The sequence below is a fragment of the Coffea eugenioides genome, chromosome 5 (genome assembly GCF_003713205.1).
Source record: "Coffea eugenioides isolate CCC68of chromosome 5, Ceug_1.0, whole genome shotgun sequence".
Lineage (NCBI taxonomy): Eukaryota > Viridiplantae > Streptophyta > Magnoliopsida > Gentianales > Rubiaceae > Coffea > Coffea eugenioides.
Genome location: NC_040039.1, coordinates 4,659,191 through 4,677,495, shown reverse-complemented (window position 1 = coordinate 4,677,495; position 18,305 = coordinate 4,659,191). Strand labels below are relative to the sequence as shown.

The 18,305-nt window shown below is 35.2% G+C and overlaps 3 protein-coding genes across 3 annotated transcripts; 2 read left to right on the top strand and 1 right to left on the bottom strand.

Moving 5' to 3' along the window:
- The first annotated feature begins 2,835 nt into the window (after window positions 1-2,835).
- Window positions 2,836-6,575, top strand: LOC113771041 (receptor kinase-like protein Xa21). The gene is made up of 4 exons (XM_027315669.1): window positions 2,836-3,679; window positions 3,909-3,980; window positions 4,100-6,100; window positions 6,202-6,575. Exons 1-4 carry the CDS (start codon window positions 2,836-2,838, stop codon window positions 6,564-6,566), a joined length of 3,282 nt encoding a protein of 1,093 aa, XP_027171470.1. The 3' UTR covers window positions 6,567-6,575.
- A 1,441-nt stretch (window positions 6,576-8,016) lies between these two features.
- On the bottom strand, window positions 8,017-14,058 carry LOC113771040. The gene is made up of 2 exons (XM_027315668.1): window positions 13,681-14,058; window positions 8,017-8,169 (listed from the first exon to the last, which is right to left on the bottom strand). Exons 1-2 carry the CDS (start codon window positions 14,056-14,058, stop codon window positions 8,017-8,019), a joined length of 531 nt encoding a protein of 176 aa, XP_027171469.1.
- Window positions 14,059-16,857: 2,799 nt separating this feature from the next.
- Window positions 16,858-18,180, top strand: LOC113771039 (receptor kinase-like protein Xa21). Its single transcript, XM_027315667.1, has 3 exons — window positions 16,858-17,704; window positions 17,843-17,914; window positions 18,119-18,180. The coding sequence occupies exons 1-3, from the start codon at window positions 16,858-16,860 to the stop codon at window positions 18,178-18,180; spliced, it is 981 nt and encodes a 326-aa protein (XP_027171468.1).
- Window positions 18,181-18,305: the final 125 nt, after the last annotated feature.

Genomic DNA, 18,305 nt, shown 5'->3' with positions numbered 1-18,305 from the left:
AGGAGGTTGTTCAGCAGCACAGCTAGCAATGGGAGTGCAGGGCCAATGTTGCGAAGACGTGCGAGGCGGTTCGTGCGTGGTAGGAAGCTCCCTTTTGCACAGACGGGCATTATGGATGAGACCTTCGACCCTGACAAAGGCGTGTCCTGTGATACAGTGTGGCACGATTACATTAAGCTCCCGGAACTGGATTAAGGATCCTGACATAGATATGGCAACAAGTGCAAAGTGACTTCTATCAACATCGATGGAAGTGTGTTGATAGGCAGGAATCCTGCCTTAATGGATGATGGAACTGCGACCCAATGTGGTAGCACAATTGATGGCATATTAGGATCGTGCTAGACTGTGAACCCAATGACCAATGTAAACCCACGTTTCAAGATGTGTTCGGTGAGGTCATAGGAAATCACAGATCCAAAGTGGACCTGCATATTCACAATGATATGCTTACCCAATTCGCGTGCTGATGCGAGAGAAGATCGTTGTGAGGGACTGTAATCAAGGAAGTAGGATATCCGTAGATAGGTACATCACATTTTTCGGAAAAAATAAATTCCTGACTAAGTTCAAGGATTATGGAACTTTAACGGATGGACGTTACAGTAACGTCAAGGAGAATGCACTGATGATGATATATATTGTGGGAGAGTGTATTCGAGAATCCCGTTGCTGTAAATATTAACACCCCGATGATGTACTATCATTAGTGAAATTACATTTGGATACTGCCTGAACTTATTCATTTGTGCAACTTAATTGTCTAATTAAGTTGGAAGACATGGATTATAATGTACAAAACGATAATTAACCGACAACTAATTTATATCACGATAACTACCCCCATTACATGGGCAAGCGCAGCGAAACGTAAAGAAATACATTATCGGGCCGCTATTTTTCCCAATGCACTAATTAAATTGGAGGTTTAACCCTGAATTTGAAGTTGGGCTGATCATGGGCCTTGGAAGTTGACATGACCGTTGATATTGGTCGTGGCCCAACTGCTCTACTGAAATATTCTAGCCGGCGTTGCTCTGGAGGTCTACCTACCATACCGATAGACTTGGGTCAGATCCACTGTCTAACTTGTAAATGAAGGTCATCATTTATATAATCATAATTGGTCTCTCAAGTCACAAAATTAATTGTGACTATATAGATGGTGACTCTCATTTGCAAGTCACGAAATAAATTGTGATCCATAATTAAATGGCATTTTTATTATTTGTCACTTAAAATTGTATTTTTTTTTTATGACTACCACTAGTTTCATGTCATAAGATTTGAAGTTTTTTTTATGACTTTCAACTATGTGACGAGTCATGAAAAGTAAATTTCTTGCAGTGACTAAGTTGTTTAGAATTAAATATGCAAGTTAGTAGCTTTGCAATTTGATGGAAGGGGAGCATCAGAGAACTCAAAACAAAAAGAACTCGAAACAAATGGCCTTTTGCTTCAAAACTACAGGTCCCGAGGTACTGTTAAAGATTCCTTATGTTTTATAAGAGGGACTTTTAAGACTTGAAATTCTAAGATGTGACTCTACTGGGCCAAAGTGTTCCGTTGATTTTGAGTCAAGATCAGAATGTGAATTCAACGACCGCATTTGCAAAGAATGTGAACTCAACTAGGCGTGCGAGTGTTGTAGTTTTAGCATTGACTTGCTTGACTTTTGGTCAATAATTTGGATAGTGAATTAGCATTTATTTAAATTTATTTGCTTATATCATGAAAATTTTATTTAAATTTATTTGCTTATATCATCAACATATTTTTTAATTATTTTTTTAATTTCATATATATCACATCAAAAAATTATTACAGTATTTTTTTTCAAAATATTATCCAAAATAATCTACTGTCCAAACACACTTCGCATATTCTTTGTGCAAGAAAATGGAGTGCTAATGTTAACTTCTTAGACTTGGAATTCATAGTACAATTCCAGGTTTTGTGAAAGAAAATTCCTATAAATGTAATCAGTAAGAAAATTAATATTAGTCCCATAGGACAGAAGGTGTTAACAAGATAGTGGTGCACCATTTGCCATCTCTACTGCACTTAATCATGGAGAAACTTTGCTGCCATTTCCTTCAGGGACTTGTCTTGCTGTATTCCCAACCAAGAAGAAAGCAAGAAACTAATGCACCAATGGCAGGATCAAAATTCTTTCTTAAACGCTTAATTCAAAACAAGTTGGTTTGTGTTTGATAAATAGCGACCCATTTCAATCAATAAAAACAATTTGCTTATATAACTTGGTTTAATTTTTTTCACAGGGCAAGAAATAGAAAATGACATTCAATTGTATGAATATGCGGTCTCAAACTTCTTAAACATGGAATTCATGGTACGATGGCAGGTTTGACTAAGGGAAAATTCCCAGAAATGTAAATCAGTAGGCAAATTTAATATTAATGCCAAAAGGACAGAAGCTGTTCATAAAATATGTATGAAATTATTAAGCCAAGCTAGTGCAATTGGTTACTGGTATTTTGTTTGGTTAATATAGTGGGACCACGTAGAGTTCAATTCCAAGTTGTACTAGTACTAGTAGTAGTCAGGTCATGATATATATATATATATATGTGTGTGTGTGTGTGTATGTGTGTAAGGGCCGAAAGATATCAGTCAAATAGTACAAATCCGTGGCCTCTTTGTTTGTATTTTGGCTTTTTATAAGTAGTAATCTCTGTCGTACTTTTCATTGTGTGTAGCCAGAATCTAGCTTGATCAATAGAAAAATCCCTTTGCCTCTTTGATCATTTACCTTGAATATTTGGGTCCATCAAAATAGTGGTACATCACTTGCCGTCTCCATTTCACTTAATCATGGAGAAAATTTTCAATCATTTCCTTCAGGGACTCTTCTTGCTGTATTTTGTTTCAGCTTCCTCAGCCATGACCACAACCAATATTACCACTGATCAAGATGCTCTTCTTGCGTTGAGAGCTCGCATCACCTCACAGGGCCCTCATCAAATCCTGTTGAAAAACTGGTCTGTTTCTTCCCCTGTATGTCAGTGGGTAGGAGTCACTTGCGGCTCTCGTCACCGTCGAGTAATTGCCTTGGATCTTTCCAATATGAGTCTTAGTGGCATCATACCACCGCAGCTGGGAAATATGTCATTTCTGGTTTCCCTTAACCTGAGTAGAAATAATTTTCACGGAGAACTGCCGCATGAATTTGCTCGATTACGCCGGTTGAGGGTGCTTGATTTAGATGTCAACAATCTCAATGGAGAGTTTCCTGAGTGGTTTGGTTTCCTTCCTCAACTTCGACTATTATCTCTGAATACCAACAGTTTCACTGGCTTCATCTCACCATCCTTGGCTAATGTTTCCAAGCTAGAAACGTTAGGTCTGTCATTCAACTATCTCCGGGGAAATATTCCAACAGAGATTTTCAGCATTTCCTCACTGGAATCGATTTTCTTCCAGAATAATAGTTTATCTGGTAGCATTCCAGATAATATGTGTCAACATCTTCAGAGACTCAAGTGGATTGAGCTGTCAGGGAACAAGTTAAATGGTCAAATACCATCAAGCAAACATAACTGTTCACAACTTCAATTGCTGGACCTTTCTTCGAATTACTTCACTGGATTCATACCAAAAAAAATTGGCACTTTGAAGGCACTTGAGCGGCTATATCTAAGCTGGAACAGTTTAGAAGGTAACATCCTATTTCTGCATGAGCGAAATAACATGAATTCTTCCTCCCCCCCCCCCCCCTCCCCCGGGGACAAGAAAAAAATTAAATAAACACAAGTTTAAGTGTCATAATAGAAGTTTTAAGGAGAAAACTCTTTACAGGTATGAACTCTTTATACTCCATTCCAAGTTTAGAAGGCATATGTGAATCTTCTTAACATCTCTATATACTATACTTTCTTTTCTTCCAGGTGAAATTCCAAAAGAGACGGCTAATTTAACTATGCTGAAAGAACTTGACGTTGGTTACAACAGCATAACAGGTAGACTAGGCGTCCATTATCAAAAATGAAGAAAAAAATTATAATGGTGCTACTTTAGAAGCATTCAAAGCCTTCATATAGAATTTTATTGTGCTAATGTTGGTACCGTAATTTGGTAGGTGCAATACCCCAAGAGATCAGCAAGCTACGCAATTTGGAACGACTCTACTTGTTGGTGAATAACTTAACTGGTTTCATTCCAATGCAGATCTTTAATCTGTCACAGATAAGAATTTTCAGTCTTTCAAGAAACAAACTTTCTGGCAATCTTCCAAGGATGGGTTTTCCAAATTTAGAGGAGCTTTATCTCGCCGAGAATAACTTCTGGGGACCAATACCGGACTCCATCTCCAATTGTTCTAAACTGAAGATAATAGAATTTGCTTATAACAACTTCGCAGGTTCTATTCCCAACTCCTTTGGGGATCTAAGACTCCTAGAAATTCTATCTCTAGGAGCCAACAATTTAACGAGTGACTACTCTTCATCTAGTTCAGAGCTGAGCTGGATCAATTCCTTGGCAAATTGCAAACATTTGAGAGTACTTATCGCGAGTGAAAATCCGCTTAACGGCTTTCTTCCAAATTCTATTGGCAATCTTTCAACTTCGCTTGAACAACTTTCTGCATACAATTGCCACTTAAGGGGCAGCATTCCGGATGAAATTGGCAACTTGAGTGGCCTGACCATTTTAAGTCTGTACAGTAATAAGTTAAGCGGGATGCTGCCAATTACCATGAAAAATTTGGAAAACCTTCAAGGGTTAGATCTTCACGACAACAAGTTGAGCCAAACCTCCCTTGATTATCTATGCGTTTGGCAAAACTTGGCCGTAATATATTTTGGAGAAAATCAAATTTCAGGATCTATTCCAGAGTGCATAGGAAATGTTACTTCTTTGAGATATCTTTACCTAGGTTCCAACCTGTTAAACTCTAGTCTGCCTACCACTATATGGAACCTAAAAGATTTGTTGGTGCTTAACCTCTCCTCAAACTCACTGCGTGGAAGTTTACCTCCTGAGATTAGGAACTTAAAGGCAGCAATTTCTATTGATTTGTCAATCAATGAGATTTCAGGTGGTATTCCTAGCTCCATCGGAGATATGGTGAACTTGCAGAACCTTTTATTGGCATACAACAGATTGGAAGGATCAATCCCAGTGTCAATTGGCACGACTTTGAGCTTGGAATGGTTGGATCTTTCACACAATCATCTCACAGGTACGATTCCAATGTCAATAGAGAACCTTCGGTCTCTTGTTTACTTCAATGCCTCTTACAACAAGTTAAGAGGTGAAATACCATCCAAGGGCCCTTTTTCAAACTTCACTGGAGAATCCTTCATTTCAAATGAGGCACTCTGTGGAGCACCTAGGTTCCACGTTCCCTCATGCCCAAGTACTTCAAGTGGTCGATTGAGGACCAAAAGGTTGCGTCGAACCATATCCGCTGCCCTTGGAGCATTTATATCAGTTGCAGTTGCCATATTTGTGGGATTCCTGTATCTTAAACGCGCAAAGAAAGAACAAGTTCCTAGTGAAGGGGTTCTATCGTCAGTTGCAACCGAGGAAAGAATCTCGTATTACAAACTTCTACAAGCAACTGACGGGTATGATGAGAGCAATTTGTTGGGCACAGGAAGTTTTGGATCAGTTTATAAAGGCACCCTTGATGATGGGAGGATTGTTGCAGTTAAAGTGTTTAAAATTCAACAAGAAGGAGCATTCAATAGTTTTGATGCAGAATGTGAAGTATTGCGCAATGTTCGTCATCGAAACCTGACAAAAGTCATTAGCAGCTGCTTAAATAGAGACTTCAAAGCATTAGTGCTTGAGTTTATGCCCAACGGAAGTCTTGAGAAATGGTTGTACTCCCACAACTATTTTCTAGAAGTCATGCAGAGATTAGACATATTGATTGATGTGGCATGTGCACTGCAATATCTGCACTACGGTTATTCGATTCCAGTGGTTCATTGTGATGTGAAGCCCGGTAATGTGCTCCTAGATCACGATATGGTTGCCCATGTGACTGATTTTGGTGTTACAAAGTTGCTGGGGCATGAGGATAGCATTACGTACACCAAAACATTAGCCACACTTGGCTATCTTGCTCCAGGTAAAGCTTCTTCTTGGTATAGCCACTCTGCTTTTTTGCCTTGAAGTTAATCTTAGAAATCCCAAATTCCAAATCTTTTGGATTACTATTTTTGTTTGTAGAGTATGGACTGGAAGGACTAGTATCAACAAAATGCGATGTCTACAGTTTTGGAATCACGATTATGGAAGTCTTTACAAGAAAAAGTCCCAGTGACGAAATGTTTGGCGAAAATTTGAGTCTGAAGAGTTGGGTGAGTGATTCTATGCCAGATGGACTGGTTCATGTTGTAGATGCTAATCTGCTGAGGCCCAATCATGAAAAGTTAGACTGCATCTCATCAATCATGAAAGTGGCTTTGAATTGCACAAAGGAATCTCCAAGGGAGAGAAGCAATATGCATGATGTTCTTGCGGATCTAAAGAAGATCAAAACTCAGCTACTGCCATGTTCAAAAGAAGGTCCATGTCCTCCCAAAAATTACTAGTTCTACCGAGTCTAAAGTCATGTTATATATAACTAGCCAGTTACGTTACGGTTGTATTTGGTGCAGATGTGTGTGATTGTTGTCTTTTTTTCAAAATTTAGTGTATATTTAACAATTAGATTTATTTATACATTAAATTGATTTGCACAAATAAAACTTACGAGCATAATAAAATTAGATACTAATACACTAATGTATAAGAAATATAACAACCGTATGACCATACAAAAATTTCAATCACACTTGTCCTTGGTATAGATATTTAATGATCTCTAGAGTTTAGATAACTAAACTTTTCATTAAATTTTTTATTGATTTTGCAAGTGAACTTTTCACTAGAATTTACTTTTGAAAAAAAAAAAAAGAGCATGAAATGACAAGACATACTATAAAGACGGTACAATTTATTAATCGTCACGTGAGTCAAACAATGTAATTGCATCACTATAGGTCCAAAGCAAATTAAGCGTGCCGTAAATTAGGTGGATCATGATTTTCACAAATTTAAACAATAATACTATAATGAACCAAACAAGGCAAAGATGAATTCAATTAATCACAACAATAGCAAGTCAATGACACCTTACCAGGATGAAAAAAAGAATTACCAGACAAACATGAGAGCAAAAGATCTCAATTTGGCTTGGAGGTACTACTTGTAACCAAAGAATAAGACACCATTCACTTGATTAATTTTGTTCTTTTCCAAAAATTTTAGTAGAGGGAAAAGGAAAATTACCATGAGATTGCCATGATGTAATGATCCTGACGAAGTGTACATAAAGTTTTAAGAGAAAGAAATGTTTATCCTCATAAATCGTAAGTACCAATCACAATTAATGACTCCTATTTTTTAGTTCGATTTGGTGCCCCATCTACACCAAACTGATTAAACCCCACTATCTCGAGATGGGCTCTCTCGAGATACTTTTCCCTATCAATATTTTCATTAAAAAAATGTATATAGTTACTGCACTGTCAAAATATTATGAGGGTTGTCGAATTCTAGTTGATTGGAGATGGATAGTTTTAGTTCACAACTTCTAGTTTCCTTTAATTTATTAAATTCGCAGCAGATGTTAATCTTCTTTCGTTCTTTTTCCTCTTCTCTTCTTTTTTGTAGACCTACTTAGTGTGTATAATGTGATTTTCGATGACAAGAAAGTTACCATCAAAATATCTACTGTCATTTAACTCTTGGGTTAATCTTGCATACGCAGTATACAAGAATAATCCTTGACTTATTGTTGTGAAACAAGATACCTACTTGAATTAACTCTAGTATGTTAAGCAAAGTAAAAGTATATGCAAAATGACAACGAAACCCCCTTATTCATTTGTAAAGCACATACATCACTTTAACATGATCTCAATAATAAGAAGTTCATATTCATACATTTACAAGTTAGAAAGCACGTACAATCCTACACGTGTAGCAAATTTAACAAACTTATGCCCTCAAGAAGTCATGGTGAATTTGGTTCAGCAACAGGTGCAATAGGGCCCCAAGGCGGGGAACAGACACAGGGGCAGCATCTGCCTGGAGAGGGTGGTGGTGCGCAACAAACACAGCGAGGACAGATTGGGGGTCGCACCAGAAGTTCTGCATTCAAAACCAAATCAAATAACACAGAAACAGATTATGATAATGTTGGGATTCAAGCGCGAAACAAACGGCTATTAAGACATCAAAAATTGATATCAAACAAGCCAATTTCCTAACACATACAGGTCAAATTATTTTGTTCATGAACAATTTGAATATATTGATCAAGATTGGGTTCTAGTAATTTTTTATTAGGCACATGATACCTCGGGTTGGTCTTGTTGCCTCGCATGGTAACATCAGCTTTGGAGTGAGAAAAATGGCGAAGAGAATGAGGATGGCCACAGCAGCCCTTGGAGAAGAGATTAATGCCATTGTGGGCAGCAGAATTACCTAGCTGAAAGGGTGGTTTGGTATATTTAGCTGCACACTCATGAGTGCATATTTATAGGGTTTGGACACCATCAAACGATGCAAGTACCTCATCGTTTTTTTTTCCCCGTAACTGCAATAATGCATTCGTGTACACACTTTTGTAAGTGCCCAAACTCCAAATTTTTATTCATTTAACAGACTTTCATGAAAATTCTTCTCCTCCAGTTATAGCCTGCCATGGGTGGCCTAATTGTTGGCTACTGTCCACGGATGTTATTATTGACTTGCATGTAAGAAAATATTTGGATTAAAAGCATTAAATCGCCCTTGACTTTATTCTCAGTTGCACTTTACCGCTCTCAATTCAATAAATAGACACTTTACCCCCCTACTTCACATTGTAGGACAAAAGTGCCCCTTCTATATTAATTATTATTATATTTTTTCTTTTTTATCCTTTTTCTACTTGTCCCTTATACATGTATGTGTGTGTGTATGTATGTATGTATGTGTCTATATATATATATATATATATTTATTTATTTATTTATATTTTCTCCTCTCTCTCATGCAATCAACTACTTTCTTTTCTTTGCTATTATTATCTGTATATTAATTTTAATCTTTTTAAACTTATTCTTTGTTTATTTCTATCTTTTTTATTTTCTGTTACTGAAAGTAATAATGATCATAAAGTCCATGCTATAACAAAGTATATATTATCTATGCGTATAGACTATTTCATATATTACTTAAATCAATATGTCTAAAGTTTAGAATAAAATAATTTTTAATAACAGCCATAATAAATTCAAATTGTAATAACATAGCAGTCAGTCAACTATACATGAAAAAAGGTAAATAAGAATATTAGTTACCTTATTTTTTGGGATATACTTTAAATATTAAGTAATTTAAAGTTCTCATTACCTAAAAAATTTAACGTTCTAGTTTGTTAATATCTTTTTAAATAGTTAAATTACTAGTAATACACACTTTTTAATTATGGCGAGCGTATATTAGTTTTTTTACACTATACAATTTGTCTTGAATTTTCTAATAGTGTAAACGAAAAGATGAATGAAATTATGAGTAAAGGATAATTAGTGTATTGTAATAAGATAGAAATTATTAATACTAATAGGAAAGTGAAAGAAAACAATGACTTTTGAGAAGTGAGAAAAAAATAGTAAAAATAAAAAATAAAGGAAAGTAGTGAAAAAGACAAAACAAGGGAATGAATAAACAAAAAATAAAATAAAATAGTAAGGGCACTTTTGTTTTAAAATATCAAATAGGGGGGCAAAGTGCTTATTTTGTGAGTTTAGGGGGGCAAAGTGTAACCAAGGATAAAGTTCAGGGGGATTGGCACATTTAACCCAAAATATTTTAATTGACTTAAAAGCAAAATCTTTTTGTCTTGCATATTTTCAGATGCACTCTTCCAGTCAGATAAGATGTTTGCATCTTCAAAAGAAAAAGAAATATTTGCATTTTCTGGTATTAAGAATCAACTCTCCTCATATTAGTATTCCAAACCACCCCCTTTCCCAGAAATTAGTTTTATTTGATTATATATATTCCTTTTTTTTCTTTTACTTCCAATCTTATTTTGACATTAAGATCTTAACTGTATAATCAAGCTGTAGTACAGAACAATATGTAAAAGGGGTGGGAAGGAGAAGCCTAAAAGTGAAAGGGGTGTTAGTGAGAATGGGATTACTCCCGTTCAAGAACAGAAGTGCAAAGAATCTTAGATATATTGCTTATGCTTCATAGCGTGCTTAATTGAGGCAAAAGTGGTGGCATGAAATAACACGACAAAATGAAAAAGAGCCAAGAAAGATGAAAGCCACAAAATGGAAATAGTGCACGATATACAAGGCATGCATGACGCACAGTTGCCCATCTTTCTATTAGAGGAGGTGTTTCAGTGCAGAAAAAATTGACTTGGAGGGGACAAAAAGTGAAACTAAATTACTAGTTGTTTTTTTTTTCATAAAAAAAAAAAAAAAACCTACTAGTTGTTTTGCAATTTATACCCTGTGTCTTAAGATTAGAATAAAAAAATGTCCCGACTTATTAGTCAGTTACATGAGTTTGGATATGGGTACAGATCATGAAAAATCAGACCTTACCCATGCCTATGACCCTCTTACAGGATTTGAGTCTGGGTAAAGTTTAGATTTGAAAAATTAAATCCAAACCCTACCAAGTATATGAATCTGAATTGGGTTTGGGTAAGATCCGATCTATTGACATATCTAATCTCAATTATGATCGATGGAGTAAACAATTTCCAACATTCTTTAACAGGCATAGTGCAACTAAAATCATAGTTTACTAACAAGCCGTTTGTCAAATAAATACAATCACGAAACAGACTCAAAATATGACATACAGTAACCTAGGTTGCCGGGTCAGACACAACCCCTCCGACTTGGGAGCCAGACCAGACTTCACCTCTCTGGCCTATAGGTAATGTCCCATACTTAACCCCAATAAGAACGGCTACTACCACAATACCAATTCTAAAATGGTACCAAACTCAATTACACAGCCATGCACACCAAGAGTTTTCATAATTAACTGAGTAAATAACACAATTTACTCATTTACCAATATAAACCAAACAATTTCAATACAAATAGTCACACAATATGTTTGATCCGAATTCTTTAAATATCCATGTCATACTAGGAATAACATATACTTGATAACTTTATCAAATTTCAACTCAAAACAAATAAAATGAAGCATTTTTTTACCAGAATAAATAATCTATAATATTAGACCATTCATAAATTATAGGGTTAATCACATTTTATCCCCTTAAAAGATACCACATTTCTCAGTTTACCCCCTAACCTTTAATTTTGCTCACTTAACCCCCTTTAGGACAAAATTGCCCTTGCATTATTTTGACTTTTCATTTACCTTGTTTTCCTTTCTTTTATTTCTTTTTCTCTTTCTTCTTTATTTAATTCTTCCTCTTTCCCACAAAAATCTTTACCTTAATGATTGAAATTAAAAAAGAGGAATTGCAGAAATCTATCTTCTCCTTAAAAAATTAAAAAAAATATTCAAATCACTTTCCTAAAATATAATTTTTTTAGCCTTTCAATTCTTTTAATTTTGGGTTTTCCTCTTTCCTTTATAGTTTCTTATTTTATTCTCAAGAAAATATCTTAAGATGAAATTGTGACCTGATTAATAATCATCAATTGAAATTTGTGACACGTGGCATCATACAAAAAATCAAAATTAGTTTTTGATGTCTTTTAAACCTTCACCCAGAAATATGCAATTATAAACTCAAAACAAAAATTTTCGTTGAAATGGAATTTCTATTGGGAAGGATGAAAGAGAGAAGAAAGAGAAAAAGAAATAAAAGAAAGGAAAACAATTTCATCTTATGATATTTTCTTGAAAATAAAATGAGAAACTAGAAAGGAAAGAGGAAAACCCAAAATTAAAAGAATTGAAAGGCTAAAAAAATTGTATTTTAGGAAAGTGATTTGAATATTTTTTTAATCATTTAAGAAGAAAATAGATCTTTGCAATTCCTCTTTTTTAATTTCAATCATTAAGGTGAAATTTTTTGTGGGAAAGAGGAAGAATTAAATAAAGAAGAAAGAGAAAAAGAAACAAAAGAAAGGAAAACAAGGTAAATAAAAAGTCAAAGTAATACAAGGGCAATTTTGTCCTAAAGGGGGTTAAGTGAGCAAAATTAAAGGTTAGGGGGTAAACTGAGAAATGGGGTATTCTTTAAGGGGATAAAATGTGATTAACCCTAAATTATACGATCCTTGGGTTTCTCCCAAACGATCATGCAAAGGTTTCCCGCAATCGAGGTCACGCATACCACATGCAATTTGATGTCTTTGACATACCAATGTATGGATAGAAAATTGAAAACCACCGTGAAAGAAAGCTCCATAAAAACTATCCACAATTTGTTAAACCTCAACCCAAGGTTTTCTTAACGTTTTCCCCTTAATTATTTCTGTTCAAAAAGACAAAATCTAGAGTGAATATGAGAACTTACATCAAACAACCTTGAATTAAGTTCTTTCTCCTATGATGATGTAGTTTCCTCCATTGTTTTCAAACTCGAGTTGGACCAGCCAGTTCAACTGGTCAATCTGTGAATCGGACATGACTTCAATCCGGTTAATATTTTGGTTTGATTGGACTTAAGGACTGATGAGAGCCATACGAACCATTTAAACCAGAATGAACCATTGAACCAACGGTTTTTGTTTTTATCTATTAAACTGGAAAAAAATATAGGTTCTCCATAACCCTAAAGACTAATCACTAAATGTTACACCCACGCACTTTCTTATCACATTTTGCCTCTTATCAAAATTTCATCCCTACTTTCTAGTTTCTTGACTTCCTTCAAGTTCCAAGTTTCCTTCTTTTTTTTTTGACAAAGTTGCAATCTATAACTCCAAAAGACATGATTTAAAGTTTAAACTCACTTATGTCTAATTCCTAAAGGCATGAATTTTGTTTAATTTCAGAATATTGTGGTGTTTTTAGGTAGGATATAAGATTATTTTTGGGTAGATACAATTGAAATAAAATTTATTTGTTTGAACTTATAATTTTAAAAATTTATTTGTGAAAGTTCAAGTTTTTCAAAAATATTAAACTTTTTATCAGATAAAGTCTTAAATTAATTATATGGATGTCATATTCTATGCACATATATTTATATAATTTGTTTTTAAAAAAATTTATTGACCCGGGATTGAATCGGTCCAACTGGTTGAATCGCGATTCGAACATCTTGCTGATTCAATTGGCAGTCCAAATTTCACAGCTTTGGTTTCCTCAATCCCTCTCCCTTGATGCACTTCTTGATCATTCTCTGGAACTAACCCAGTAGGGAGATAACTTAATAAATTCTAGGTTTTATGTTAACCCTTTTAATTAAACGACTAACGTAATAGGTCACTTCTTAAAATTAACTTTACATCCCTAAGGTCTACTCTTACTAAAATAAGTACACAAACTAAATATTAGTAGCTAATTAGCCCACTATGGATATGGATATTATATATAAGAAGTTTAGTCCTCTAAACTTCACGTGCCTAGATCATCAAATAGTTGAGGATATTTCTACCTCATTTCCTCCTCAAGCTCTCAAGCAGCTTCTCATCCTAAATGATTACTCCACTGCACTTTGACACAAGGAATTGTACGATATCTTAACATTTGATCCTTTGTATCCACAATTTTTACTGAATATTCTTCATAACTCAACTCCTTGCTTAACTGATGCGGTGCATACTCAATCATGTGGCTGGGGTCATGAACATATTTCCTCAATATCGAAACATGAAAAACATTATTATGTACTCCTACCAATAGCAGTGGTAAAGCCAGCCGACAAGCTACCTCACCAACCCTGTCTAAAATCTCAAACGGTCCCACGTAACTAGGACTCAGTTTTCCTTTAATGTCAAACCTCATTAGACCTTTAGAAAACGCCACCTTTAGGAAAACATGATCACCAAGTCCAAACTCTGAGCCACGCCTCCTATTATCACTTATCAGCATAGACCTTTTGTCTACTTTGAGCAACTTGAAGTCTTTCCCGAATCAACCTTACTTTTTCTACCATTTACTATACAATATCAAGCCATATGAGTCTTTCCTCTCCTACATCAAGCCAGAACAAATGAGTTCTACACTTCCTCCTGTACAAAGCTTCATATGGAGCCATTTGAATACTTGTCTGATAGCTATTGTTATAAGAAAATTCAACCAGCGACAGGTGTTCATCCCAATCTCTAAGCATGTCTTCTAAAATCTATATGGTCCTTTTCGACTGACCATCAGTTTGGGGATGAAAAGTTATACTCAAATTTAACCCAATTCCCAAGGCTTTATGTAAACTTTGCCAAAATTGAGAAATAAACTGAGTATCTCTATCAAATACAATAGTGACAGGAATACCATGCAGTTGCACGATCTTATCTATGTAAAGTTTAGTCAACTTCTCGATACCCATACTAGGTTTAATAGGCAAAAAGTAAGCCAGTTTTGTTAACCTATTCATAATAACCCACATGCCATAATATCCAAGTAAGGCTGAAAAATCTTGCTTTTAGGTCCATCAAAGTAGCTAGAGTATTGGTAAACCCAAATGGCATTACTGCAAACTCATAATGGCTGTGTCTAGTTCTGAATGCCATCTTTCGAATATCCTCAGCTATTATCTTTAGCTAATGATAGCCATACCAAAGATTAATTTTGGTGAAATATTTTCCTCCCGTTAGACGATCAAACAGGTCATCAGTTCTAGGTAAGGGATATTTAGTTTTCACTGTCACCTTATTTAGCTTCTGATAGTCAATAGAAAGTCGTAAAGTACTATTGTTTTTCTTTACAAGTAATACTGGAGCTCCCGAAGGTGATACACTCAGCCTGATAACATTCTTTTCTAGAAATTCCTGTGGTTATTTTTTCAATTCCTTCATCTCCACTGAAGCCATCCTGTAAGGGGTTTTAGATATGGACCCAGTACCTGGTACAAATTGATAGTAAACTCTATTTCTCTATCAGGAGGCAATCCAAGTAAGTCTTCTAGAAAGATACCTAGAAACTCACTCACTACAGGTATGTTTTCTAACTTCATATCTATTTGGCGGGTATCCACCACTAAAGTCAAATAACCATAGCATCCCTTCCTGGGTAGTCTCTTATAGCTAGTTTGGGAGTTGAGGATAGAAAAGAAAAGAAGAGAAAGGTTAAGTTATAAGAGAAAAGAAAGGATAAGAAAAGAAGAGAAGAGATTTTAATATTGTTCGAGAGTTTATGAAAGAAAGGAAATGATTTTGGACATATTGGTCAATAAAAATTTCATTCAATAACTTTTCAAGAATAGAATGAGCAATTTCAAAATTTTTTGTAGGCTCTCCACGGCTTTCCTTTGCTTTTTTCTGCCCAATTTGGGATGGAAAAGTTTTTTAACTGTAGCTGCTGTTTTTCTCCTTCCAAATCAGTTGCTTTCTTTTCTTTAAATCTTCCAAACATTGGAAACATCTACCTTTCTCTTCCATTCTTTTCTTTTCTACTCAAATCTTATCTTCCAAACAAGCCATTAGATTCAATAGTAGAGATTATGCAAGGAGAAGAGTTCCTTTTTCTTAATAGCAGTTCCTTTTTTTTAATCTGAATTAACGTTTAACGTGATGACCATAGAGTCACTAGTTTCAAATCAAGGATCAATTTTTAGCCCCATAGAGTCACATCTGAATATTTTAAATTCAATTGATTTGAAACAAAATAGTGGGTCATTTTTTAACAACTAAAATGGACTTGGTGAGGACTTGCAATACACACTAACTTTTTGGTCATTCACAGTAATCTTTGGGTCATGTTTGGAAAATTTTTAAATCCACATAAGTCTAACAACAAATTAATTAAAGGCGCACAAATAATGATTGGAAAATAAAGTGTGAAAAGGAAGGAATGGGAGGCCACAAAAAAGTTTTAATCATATGTTCGACTTTGGCCAAAACCGATTTAAGAGAAAGCAATCAACTAATGCACTAATGGCAGGGATGTTCAGCTAGGCAACAAAATTTCATCCAATCAAATTTTTTCGTTAAACGCTTAATTCAAAACAAGGTGTTTATGTTTAATAATAGCAATCCTTTCAACCCATAAAAACAATTGATGTAGAACTGGTTTAATTTGTTTCACAGGGGCAAGAGAAATTGAAAAAAACACTGGTTTTAGTAACTTTTGAAATTGTTTATTGGAAAGGTAAATTTTAGTTGAAAAAAAATGTGAAAAGCATAAACTTTTTGAAAGTTTACTACTGTTATTGACAACTTACTTAATTGTACCCTCAGAACTTACCTATTGCTAAAGAGAGTTAAGTTTGCATTATCATATATATAGATAGTTAAAATTCACTGCGATAAATTGGTAAGATTCAAGTATTAAAAAGTAAAGTGTTTTGTTAAAGTACTTAAAACTTACTATTTTACAAGACAATTCTTAGCCGATTAGTAGAAAGTTAACATGTACCTTGAATGCATTATTTAATTCAAAAAAAAAAGGGACGCAAAGACAGTAAACTATACAAGAAAAGAACGGAGTTTGAGTCCAATTGCTATTATTTTATATTAAGTCACCTTAATGATATTTAGTACCCACAGCACGGCATTCATTGTATGATATGCAGTCTCAACTTCTTAACTTGGAATTTATGGTACGATGGCAGGTTTGACTAAGAGAAAATTCCTAGAAATGTAAATCAGTAAGACAATTTAATATTAATGCCAAAGGATAGAAGCTGTTTATAAAATAGTGGTACACCACTTGCCGTCTCCATTTCACTTAACCATGGAGAAAATTTTCAATCATTTCCTTCAGGGACTCTTCTTGCTGTATTTTGTTTCAGCTTCCTCAGCCATGACCACAACCAATATTACTACTGATCAAGATGCTCTTCTTGCGTTGAGAGCTCACATCACTTCACAGGACCCTCATCAAATCCTGTTAAAAAACTGGTCTGTTTCTTCCCCTGTATGTCAGTGGGTAGGAGTCACTTGCGGCTCTCGTCACCATCGAGTAACTGCCTTGGATCTTTCCAATATGAGTCTTAGTGGCATCATACCACCACGGCTGGGAAATATGTCATTTCTGGTTTCCCTTAACCTGAGCAGAAATAATTTCCATGGAGAACTGCCGCATGAATTTGCTCGGTTACGCCGGTTGAGAGTGCTTGATTTAGATGTCAACAATCTCAGTGGAGAGTTTCCCGAGTGGTTTGGTTCCTTTCATCAACTTCGACTGTTGTCTCTGAATAACAACAGTTTCACTGGCTTCATCTCAACTTCCTTGGCTAACGTTTCTACGCTAGAAAAGTTAAGTCTGTCATTCAATTACTATATCCACGGAAATATTCCAATAGAGATTTTCAATATTTCCTCGCTGGAGTTGATTTTCCTCCAGGGTAATAGCTTATCTGGTAGCGTTCCAGATGATATGTGTCGCCATCTTCAGAGACTCAAGTTGATTGACCTGTCATGGAACAAGTTAAATGGTCAAATACTATCAAGCATATATAACTGTTCACGACTTCAAGTGCTGCACCTTTCTGCGAATTACTTCACTGGATTCATACCAAGAGGAATTGGCACTTTGAAGGCACTTGAGCAGCTGTATCTAAGCGGGAACAGTTTAGAAGGTAACATCCTATTTCTGCATGAACAAAATAACATGAATTCCCCCCTCCCTTCCGGGGGGACCAAAAATTGCAAAACATTAGTTTAACTATGCTTTTTTTTCCTATACTTTTTCTGTATCCTATACTTTTTATTTTCAGGTGAAATCCCAAAAGAGATGGGTAATTTAACTATGCTGAAAACATTTGCCGTTAGTTCCAACAGCATAACAGGTAGACTAGCCAACCATTGCCACAATTTTAGAAGCATTCGGAGATCTTCATATAGCTATAACTCTTTTGTGCTAATGATGGTAACACAATTTGGTAGGTGCAATACCCCAAGAGATCAGCAAGCTTTGCAATTTGGAACAACTCGACTTGGGGTCAAATAAGTTAACTGGTTTCATTCCGATGCAGATCTTTAATCTGTCACAGATGAGAGTTTTCATTCTTTCAGCAAACCAACTTTCAGGCAATCTTCCGTCAAGGATGGGTAATGAGCTTCCAAATTTAGAGCGGCTTTATCTCGCCCAGAATAACTTTGGGGGACCAATACCTGACTCAATCTCAAATTGTACTAAATTGAACTTAATAGTATTTACTAATAACAACTTCGCAGGTT